At 41.5% G+C, this 11113-nt stretch overlaps 1 protein-coding gene across 1 annotated transcript in view; it reads right to left on the bottom strand.

Moving 5' to 3' along the window:
- Window positions 1-4101: 4101 nt before the first annotated feature.
- Window positions 4102-11113, bottom strand: part of LOC123511134 (dynein regulatory complex protein 11-like) — a 52283-nt gene continuing 45271 nt past the window's right edge. The window contains exon 4 of the mRNA XM_045266756.1: window positions 4102-4211. Coding sequence (XP_045122691.1) covers window positions 4102-4211 — 110 coding nt within the window. The remainder of the gene's footprint in view (window positions 4212-11113) is intronic.

Genomic DNA, 11113 nt, shown 5'->3' with positions numbered 1-11113 from the left:
AGGCGTTGTGTTATGGGTATTGGTTTACCGGCTCTAATGTGATTCTTGCTCAACTCGCTTAGCGAACCCGGCATAAATGACAACGAATCGAGAAACATAATGTCACCAACTTCCAATTTTAACTGCTTAAGACCATTCTTGCGGGAATGGACTTTTATTCCCTGTTTTGTTGTGAGATACCGGAGTATTAATTAAAGCCCCGTCATACGCTAAATTATGCGACAAAAATCGTATCTGCCTTCTTTTGTTTACACACAACAAATTGCAAAGCGGACACAACTCAGCAATGAAATTATCAAATTATTTGCGTTGAAAAAGATGACGTACTTTAGGACATAGTGGAGTTGAAAATCGTTTCTTACAGTTCTGACAGTGTTTTGCTTCCTCAAATATCTTTTCACTTTTAGGTGTTGTGTGCATAGGGAAGGAGGGTCTCTCTTATCCTGCGCCATGCCTCACTGGCTTTTTTAATAAACACACTGATTGCATCTAAACCAACGTGAAGAAAGTCCTCCACGACGCTCCTTTCGCTATCCACGATGACATATCCAACCGAGTAGGGGCGATGGATAGTCTCTACCGAATTCGTCCTCCCTAACTCCGGGTATCTGTAAAGCTTCTATGTCATGAAATCCAATATAGGAAGGTGCATAGTCATGAGTGAAATTCTTAAACTTAATTTTTTTCATTCGTGTTTTTGGGAAAGGAAATGGTTTGTTTCCAAGTGTATGACTCCTCAATGCGTTGTGCAAGCAATGGTGTTGTCGAGTTGTCTTAAACACGTACGGCAAAATTTAATTTTTATTGACTTTGCTCGTGTGTATCTTCGTATAAATGTGTCGAAATTCATCAGCTGTGTGTCATGTTTATTTCTTATCAGCAAGTGATGAGAAATAAACATATCCCTTACCCCTTTTCTGGCAAGACTCACATAATATTTTTTGTTGTTCTCGTACAGTGTGTACACAACAAAAGAAAGATTATTATATTCCTCAATCTTCTTCATATCTTTTCCTTCCCATTCCACTGCCACTGATATAGCATCCCCTATTTGGAAGATGCATTTACAAAACTTCAGCGACTTTAAGAGGATTTTTATTCTTCGCCAATAGATTTCTTTTTTCCAATTTATAAGTAGCTAAGCACCTAATGAGGCACCCGTTGTCCTTACCAGACGGGTTGAATATCACGTTCCTTCCCCTCATTTTTTTTTATGGGAGGGGGGTGGTAATTTCATGTGACATCCTACTTATGCTACACTTTGTGCCAGAATCACTATGCTAAAGGATATTATCCTAGTTAGAATAAACCCCGATCCGGGACATTCCTCAATCGCCCTCTATAGCCTGTTCGCAAACTGATCTACCCATGACCAAAGGAGTTCTTCGATTTCCTGTTGTTATGGTGAGGGAGACGGTGACGCAGTGGATAAGGTGGTGAGTGTGGGATCGGGCAGACGTCCACGCCTAGGCTCGAATCCCACGTACAGCCTTAAAACACTTTGCCATTTGTTGAGTGGTTTGAAGTTACCTACACGTCACCATAATACCCAGGTTCTAGGTGGTTACACCCAAGATGAGGGAGTAGCAAGGATCCTCTAAGAGGCCTGGAAAAAATTAGGGGGTTGGCTTAACCTGCCGAAGCGGGTGATGACGCCGGGAGAAGTGACAAGAGGAGGAGATGGGGGCTGGGAGAAAGGCGGGGTGGGTGGTGGTGGTTGGGGGCTTTCCGGTGGCTCCTGGTCTGCCAGGGGGCGAGGTGAGGACGCCAGCCTCGACGAGGAGGGGATCCCCGCGGTGGCGCCCCGCGGCGGCAGGCAGCACGGTGCCACGTAGTAGTTGTACTAGTAGTAATATTACTAGTAGTAGTAGTAGTAGTAGTAGTGTGGTTCACTACAAGAGGCTGACCATCACTCTTGAATCTTCCACACCTAAGACCAGGAAGGGCAATAAGGGAAAGGACTGAAGAAAGAAACATATAGATTCAAACAGCGAGGAGGAGGCAGACGTCAATCAGACTAAAAAAAAAAGAAAGAAAGGGGGCGATACATTAGTTAAAAGGAAGCCTTTTTTTTCCGTAGGTTTCCCTTTCGGTCACTAACCTCCAATCATCTTGTACGCGAACAGTAGCCTACCTGGAAGTAAGTCATTATGTGTATAGGCCTCATGATGTCACGAATGGTTGCTGACTTGTAGGTAAAAAATGACGAAATCTACCCTACCAGGAAGTAAGTCAAGGTCATTATGTTAAGCCTCCGGTCTCGGTCATTATGCCTCCAGGCTCGGTTACTAACTTTCAGGTATGACGAAAGTAATTCAAGGTTATTGGGACTCCAGGCTCGGTTACTGACTTCCAGGTACAAAAATTACTAAGTCAAGGTCATTATGTCCAGGTACGAAAAATGACACAGTCAGATACAAAAGTAGGTCATCGAAACTGCATTCGACAAAAGAATGGGCCTCAAAACGGCGATAATGCACTTTTTCCGGGAGTACCAACCTTACTTCCGGGAAAAGTGCATTATCGCCGTTTTGAGGCCCATTTTCCTCTACTGGCAAGAAGTCTGGTTTAGAACAGTGGTTTTTAACCTGGGGATGGCGTGGGTGATTTCCAGGGGGGGCACGAACCTCAGGTGAAAAGTAGAAGTTTTTCCATTTATGGGTTATTTTCATGACAAGAGCTCGTTGCTATCATAACCAAGTACAGAAACCGCCTAAATGTTGAAAGGGACTTACGTTGTGCACTCTCAGGTATTCGACCACGTATTCAAGATCTGGTAGCTAGGAAGCAGTGTCAAATATCTCACTAACCATGTATTCAAGATCTGGTAGCTTACATAGAGCAGTGTCAAATATCTCACTAACCATGTATTCAAAATCTGGTAGCTTAGAGCAGTGTCAAATTTCTCACTAATGTAATTCATGCTTAGTAAATGGACTAAAAAGCCATTTTTTTATTTTATTTTTAAATGTGGGAGTGAAATTTGTCTATAGATGCAAGGGGGGCGTGGAGGGAAAGAGCAGTTCCTAGAGGGGGCGTGGTATTAGAAAGGTTAAGAACCACTGGTTTAGAAGATCATCAATGAATAAGAGAAAGAGAGTGCGTGACAGGAGAGAACAATGAGAAACACCACTATTAATTTAGGAGAAGAACAGTGTCCGTCTACCACAGCAGCAATAGAACGGTCGGAAAGGAAACTTGAGATAAAGTTCCACAGAGAAGGGTAGAAACTGTAAAAGGGCAATTTGGAAATCAAAACTTTGTGCAAGACTCTTTCAAAAGCTTTTGATATGTCTAACCCGACAGTAAATTTCACCAAGATCTCTAAAAGAGATTCAGTAAGGAAATCCAGAAGATTACCAGTAGAGCAATCTTGACGGAAGCTATACTAGCGATAAGATAAAAGATTGTGAAGTGACAGATGTTTAAGAATCTTCCTATTGAGGATACATTAAAAAACTTCAGACAAGCAATTGAGTATAGCTACAGGACGGTAGTTAGAGGGATTACACCGGTCACCTTTTTTAGGAACAGGCTGAATGTAAGCAAATTTCCAATAAGAAGGAAAGGTAAAAGTCGATAGATATAGTTGAAAAAAGTTTAGCCAGGCAAGGTGCAAGCACGGAAACATAGTTTTGAGAACAATAGGACAGACCCCATCAGATTTATAAGCCTTCCGAACCAGAATCATCCAAGGTGGAGTTGTTAGCAAAGGTTTGAGAGAAGAGTTCAGCTTTAGAGACAGAAGAGATGGCAGTGGTGCCGTCAGGATAATATAAAGGAGGGAAAGATTAAGTAAATTTAGTGGAGATGTTTTTAGCCAGATGCCAAAAATAGTGAGAGGAGTTTGAGTTTGAAAGATTTTGACATTTTCTATTCATGAAGGAGTTTTGGCAAGTTGAAGAACAGACTTGGCATGATTGCGGGCATAAATATAAAGTGCAAGATATTGAGGAGATGGATGGTTGAAGTACCTTTTTTGGGCAACCTCTCTATCATGTGTAGCACGAGAACAGGCTATGTTAAAGCAAGATTTAGAAGGTTTAGGTTGAGAAAAAGAATGAGGAATGTACGCCTCCATGCCAGACACCATCACGTCTGCTATGTGTTCAACACACAGATATGGGTTTCTGACACAGAAACAGTGATAATCATTCCATGGAAAAGCTGGCAGAGGTAAAATGCCAGAGGCAGCTCCACTCTGGGGAATCCTGAGGAGGTATTGGAGAAATAGGACACAGAAATGAAATTGTGATCGGAGGAAATAGGGTAATAGCATAAGAAGTAGGGTTAGAGGTAAGGAAGAGATCTAGAATGTTGGGCGTGTCTCCAAGACGATCAGGAATGCGAGTAGGGTGTTGCACCAGTTGCTCTAGTTCATGAAGGATAGCAAAGTTGAAGGCTAATTAACCAAGATGGTTAGTGAAAGGAGAGGAAAACTAAACCTGGTGGTGAACACTGAATCCTCCAAAAATGATGAACTCTGAGAAAGGCTAGAGGGATAGAATGTGTCCCACCTCGGACGTTAAATAGTCAAAGATTTTACTGTAGTCAGAGGAGTTAGGGGAAAGATAGACAGCACAGATAACTTTAATTAGAGAGTGACTATTGAGTCAAAGCCAGATGGTTGAAAACTCGGAAGATTCGAAGACATGAGCACAAAAGCAAGTTAAGTCGTTGCGTACATAGACGCAACATCCAACTTTAGAACGAAAATGAGGATACAGAAAGTAAAAGGGAACAGAGAAGCTGTCTGAGGCTAGTGTCAGTAGCCTCAGACAGCTGTATATATATATATATATATATATATATATATATATATATATATATATATATATATATATATATATATATATATATATATATATATATATATATATATATATATATATATATATATATATATATATATATATATATATATATATATATATATATATATATATATATATATATATATATATATATATATATATATATATATATATATATATATATATATATATATATATCTCTCTCTCTCTCTCTCTCTCTCTCTCTCTCTCTCTCTCTCTCTCTCTCTCTCTCTCTCTCTCTCTCTCTCTCTCTCTCTCTCTCTCTCTCTCTCTCTCTCTCTCTCTCTCTCTCTCTCTCTCTCTCTCTCTCTCTCTCTCTCTCTCTCTCTCTCTCTCTCTCTCTCTCTCTCTCTCTCTCTCTCTCTCTCTCTCTCTCTCTCTCTCTCTCTCTCTCTCTCTCTCTCTCTCTCTCTCTCTCTCTCTCTCTCTCTCTCTCTCTCTCTCTCTCTCTCTCTCTCTCTCTCTCTCTCTCTCTCTCTCTCTCTCTCTCTCTCTCTCTCTCTCTCTCTCTCTCTCTCTCTCTCTCTCTCTCTCTCTCTCTCTCTCTCTCTCTCTCTCTCTCTCTCTCTCTCTCTCTCTCTCTCTCTCTCTCTCTCTCTCTCTCTCTCTCTCTCTCTCTCTCTCTCTCTCTCTCTCTCTCTCTCTCTCTCTCTCTCTCTCTCTCTCTCTCTCTCTCTCTCTCTCTCTCTCTCTCTCTCTCTCTCTCTCTCTCTCTCTCTCTCTCTCTCTCTCTCTCTCTCTCTCTCTCTCTCTCTCTCTCTCTCTCTCTCTCTCTCTCTCTCTCTCTCTCTCTCTCTCTCTCTCTCTCTCTCTCTCTCTCTCTCTCTCTCTCTCTCTCTCTCTCTCTCTCTCTCTCTCTCTCTCTCTCTCTCTCTCTCTCTCTCTCTCTCTCTCTCTCTCTCTCTCTCTCTCTCTCTCTCTCTCTCTCTCTCTCTCTCTCTCTCTCTCTCTCTCTCTCTCTCTCTCTCTCTCTCTCTCTCTCTCTCTCTCTCTCTCTCTCTCTCTCTCTCTCTCTCTCTCTCTCTCTCTCTCTCTCTCTCTCTCTCTCTCTCTCTCTCTCTCTCTCTCTCTCTCTCTCTCTCTCTCTCTCTCTCTCTCTCTCTCTCTCTCTCTCTCTCTCTCTCTCTCTCTCTCTCTCTCTCTCTCTCTCTCTCTCTCTCTCTCTCTCTCTCTCTCTCTCTCTCTCTCTCTCTCTCTCTCTCTCTCTCTCTCTCTCTCTCTCTCTCTCTCTCTCTCTCTCTCTCTCTCTCTCTCTCTCTCTCTCTCTCTCTCTCTCTCTCTCTCTCTCTCTCTCTCTCTCTCTCTCTCTCTCTCTCTCTCTCTCTCTCTCTCTCTCTCTCTCTCTCTCTCTCTCTCTCTCTCTATATATATATATATATATATATATATATATATATATATATATATATATATATATATATATATATATATATATATATATATATATATATATATATATATATATATATATATATATATATATATATATAGTCTATTTAATACTGATGATTATCTTTGTAAGTTAAACACACACACACACACACACACACACACACACACACACATTATACAAGGCATAAACACACACACACACACACACACACACACACACACACACACACACACACACATCAACTAAACGAAATACAAGGCATACACACACACACACACACACACACACACACACACACACACACATCAACTAAACGAAATACAAGGCATACACACACACACACACACACACAAACACACATACATCAACTAAACGAAATACAAGGCACACACACACACACACACACACACACACGGCCCGGTAGTTCAGTGGTTAGAGCGCTGGCTTCACAAGCCAGAGGACCGCGGTTCGATTCCCCGGCCGGGTGGAGATATTTGGGTGTGTCTCCTTTCACGTGTAGCCCCTGTTCACCTAGCAGTGAGTAGGTACGGGATGTAAATCGAGAAGTTGTGATCTTGTTGTCCCGGTGTGTGGTGTGTGCCTGGTCTCAGGCCTATCCGAAGATCGGAAATAATGAGCTCTGAGCTCGTTCCGTAGGGTAACGTCTGGCTGTCTCGTCAGAGACTGCAGCAGCAGATCAAACAGAATCACACACACACACACACACACACACACACACACACACACACACACAACAACAACTAAACGAAATATAAGGCGCGCACACACACACACACATACACACACACACACACACACACACACACACACACACACACACACACAACAACAACAACTAAACGAAATATAAGGTGCACACACACACACACACACACACACACACACCAACTAATCGAAATATAAGACACCTTTATCAAAGATGTGTTGGCTGTCAATGGAACTGATGGAGTTGGAAAGGCTTCTTGTTTGAATCAATTCAACGCCAGCATTTCCGTTTTTACAGAAGAGGCAACTGCGATAAAGCTTGATTTTCCTTTCGGCTGCTAGACCTACTTAAGAGAAATGTTAGGGATACATATGTGTATATCTAATTTTGTGTTTAATGTGCAGCTGTCATAAATTTCATGTATGCAAATAATGAATTAAAATATACCTGATAAAACACACACACACACACACACACACACACACACACACAGAGAGAGAGAGAGAGAGAGAGAGAGAGAGAGAGAGAGAGAGAGAGAGAGAGAGAGAGAGAGAGAGAGAGAGAGAGAGAGAGAGAGAGAGAGAGAGAGAGAGAGAGAGAGAGAGAGAGAGAGAGAGAGAGGGACGAAGAGTTTCAGTAAAAACATCAAGGCTATTCACTATAGTACTCTTCGGGACAAACACAATCCCATCTGTAGACAAGTGTTGGTAAAAACACACTGGGATGCATTTTCCTCAAGTATTACCATCAATAACCTCATAAAAAAAATTAAAAAAAATGAAAACACACCTACAGCTGTATGAATGAAGGATACTTTATAAGCAATTAATGTAAATATATACGCTAAGGCTTTAGCTTCCTCCTTTCTTAAGGAACACAAGTAAAACACATGGTGTAATATAGTTTGGTGAATAGTAGCACTGCAGAGTTTGCCAATGTTATGCATAATCCCGACTCACATAGTCAAGATCATTAATTTGAATGCATGAATTGCATGCTCATTTCTTAGCTAAAACATAAGTATATATTTGTATATTGTGAATTTTTAGACTTGTGTATATTAATAAGGCAGAGTAGTCTATTGGCATTACGTTTAACTTGCATTCATTAATTGTAACACCTAGTTTTATTAAAAAAAAAAAACAAATGCCCTCAGTAAAGAGTTTGTAGACTCCTTCCTTTTTCAGTCTATCTATCATAACACAAGTCAATAACAACCACAAGATGATGGGAGCTGTAGGCTAAAACCTTGCCCAATGCCACTAGACACATTTATCTATATTCCTGTGTTTTATTCACTTCTTCCTTCAATATTTTGTTTAAATATTCAATACTTGTGGTGTCTTTGTTTCCTTTATCATTATTTCCTTTATCCTCCACTCCGTTACATAGTGACGCTGTACAGAGCCACACATAATACATCATAAATGAATGATAAAAAGAAAGTGGGTAACACTACAGAACCCTGAGGAAGTCCAGTGTTGATAGATTTAGGTGAACAGTGGCCGTCTACCGTAGAAGCAATAGAACATTCGGAATGGAAACTTGATATAAAGTTGCAGAGAGAAAGATAAAAACCGTAAGAGGGCAGTCTTGAAATCAAGGCTTTGTGCCAGACTCTATCAAAAGTTTTTGATATGTCTAACGCGACAGTAAAAGTTTCACCAAAATCTCTAAGAGGATCACCAAGACTTAGTAAGGAAAGACAAAAAGATCAACTTGACGGAGGCATACTAGCGATCAGATAGAAGATTCTGAAGTGACAGATGTTTAAGAATCTTCCTATTGAGGACTGATTCAAAAACTTTAGACAAGCAAGAGATTAAAGAGAAAGTTTCATCGAAATCTCTAGAAGAGGATGACTAAGACTCAGTAAGGATAGCCAGATCACCAGTAGAGCGACTTTGACAGAAGCCATACTTGCGACACAGATGTTTGAGAATTTTCCTATTGAGGATAGATTAAAAACTTTAGATAGGCAACAGATTAAAGCTATAGGATGGTATTTTGAGGAACTAGAACGATCACCCTTTTTAAGAACAGGCTGAATGTAGGCCAACTTCCAACATGAAGGAAAGCTAGAAGTTGATAAGCGTAGTTAAAAGAGTTTGGATAGGCAAGGTACAAACACGGAGGCACAGTTTTTAGAACATAGGAGGGACCCCATCAGGTCCATAAGCCTTCCGAGGGCTTAGGCAGTGAGGCATGGAAAACATCATTACAAAGAATCTTAATTGAAGGCATGAAATAGTCAGAGGAATGAGAGGGAGGGATAAGCCCAGAATCATCAAAGGTGGAGTTGTTAGCAAAGATTTGAAAGAAGAGTTCAGTTGAGACAGATGAGATGGCAGTGGTGCCATCAGGATGAAACAAAGAAGAGAAAGATGAAGAAATAAAGTTATTGGAGATGTCTTTGACCAGAAGTCATGGAGTATAGCAAAGTTGAAGACTATACCAGGATTGTAAGTGAAAGGAGAGAAAAGCCATAGCTGGTGGTAAACATTGAAATCTCCAATGATGGAGATCTCTGCGAAAGAGTAGAGAGACAAATTGTGCTCCACTTTGGAAGATAATTAATCAAAGAATATACTATGGTCAGAGGAGTTAGGGGAGAGATAGACAACAAACATAGTTAAAGAGTGACTATTGAGTCGAAGCTAAATGGTGGAAAATTCGGAACATTCAAGAGCGTGGGCACGAGGGCACCACAAGTCATTGCGCAAATAGACCCAACATCCAGTTTTGGAATAGAAATGAAAATGGAAAAAAGTAGGAGGGAACAGAAAAAGGGGCTATTGTCAGTTTCCTGAGACACCTGTGTTTCGGTGAAGAAAGATGAGGTTTAGTAGAGGGCAGTGATGCGTTCCTCATTAAAGCCGACTTGGCACTTCATCCCTCACTCATCACTCGGTGTGTTGCTAAACTGTCGGTCTGAGTGCGTACGCACTTCTAGGCAGCAGCCTTGTACCGCCTCTTTTTCGGACATTGAATTATCTACGCTTACCTCCTGTGTGTCCCTGGCCCACCTCATCATTGCAAGTTCAAGGAGGTTAGCCTGGAAACCTACATGGCGCAGTGAGTTTAGCATAATACTACAGAGAAGAGACATGCTAAGTGTGTAGCACCCCACACTACCACTTCCTGCCACGTCTAGCTATGGTGCAGTGTATAGTACAGTGTAGAGTAAGTTTGGCATGTGTGCATGACTACAGTGCTGTGTTTCTTTGATATTGCGTGTAGTGGACAGTTGTTGTTTTTATTTATTTATTTATCTTTTTTTTTTTTTTTTTTTTTTGCATACTTGAAAAATTACGGCTGAAGAGGAAGAAGCGCGCGGCATAAACCCACTCGCGGTTGAGTCTGCACAGACACTGCGTTATGGGGCCCATAGACGTTACGATGACCGGATCCGGTCGCCGCAATCGTAAGCAAATCTCAAAATGTGTATGGTGTTATACGATCAAACGTGGGCGGAGTCAGCCGGCCTAAGCGGCCCGCTTCCAACCTGCCAATGCCAGGTACCTGACTTCAGTTTTCGGTCAGGCGACCGGAAGTCTTAACGTCTATGGGGTGATCGTACGATTTACTTCAGTTTCATGAAAAAGGGAGAAAACATAGATAGTAATTCCATATAGCTTTTTCATCCATACGTAAATAATTAAACCAATCTCCAGGGTCTAGTCTTAATTATTTGAGAAGATACTCATGAGACAACTGATTTCTTTCCATGACCCAATCTTTGACCCATTTCCTCTTTATTTCGTTTTGGTTTCTCTACTTCTGCTACAATGCAAGCCACAATAATTGCTCCAAGAGCTAGGTCTAAATCCTTGTCCCTGATTGGGACTGAAGAGGCCATGTCTGCACTCCGCACTGGACAGCGTCTCGTTAGAACTGAAGTAAATTGCAACCAAGTTGGAACGTGTGTGGGAGACGCTGATATCGGAGTTAGATCGGAACCTCATCTGTTGGTCGTAACGTCTATGGGGCACATTAGGGATGAGCACCGAAAACCCGGCTGCATTTTCCCGAACTGTATACTATTTCGTCAAGGGAGGTTTCAGCAGCCAATCACAGCGCGCCTAGTCATCCATGACGTCACGACGTCATGAAGTCACGAGTCACCACAGCCAATCGTGATTACGATAGATGAATTGA

This window comes from Portunus trituberculatus, chromosome 31 (assembly GCF_017591435.1).
Source record: "Portunus trituberculatus isolate SZX2019 chromosome 31, ASM1759143v1, whole genome shotgun sequence".
Taxonomy (NCBI): domain Eukaryota; kingdom Metazoa; phylum Arthropoda; class Malacostraca; order Decapoda; family Portunidae; genus Portunus; species Portunus trituberculatus.
The sequence above is the reverse complement of the archived record's forward strand: the minus strand, read 5'-3'. Positions and strand labels throughout refer to the sequence as shown.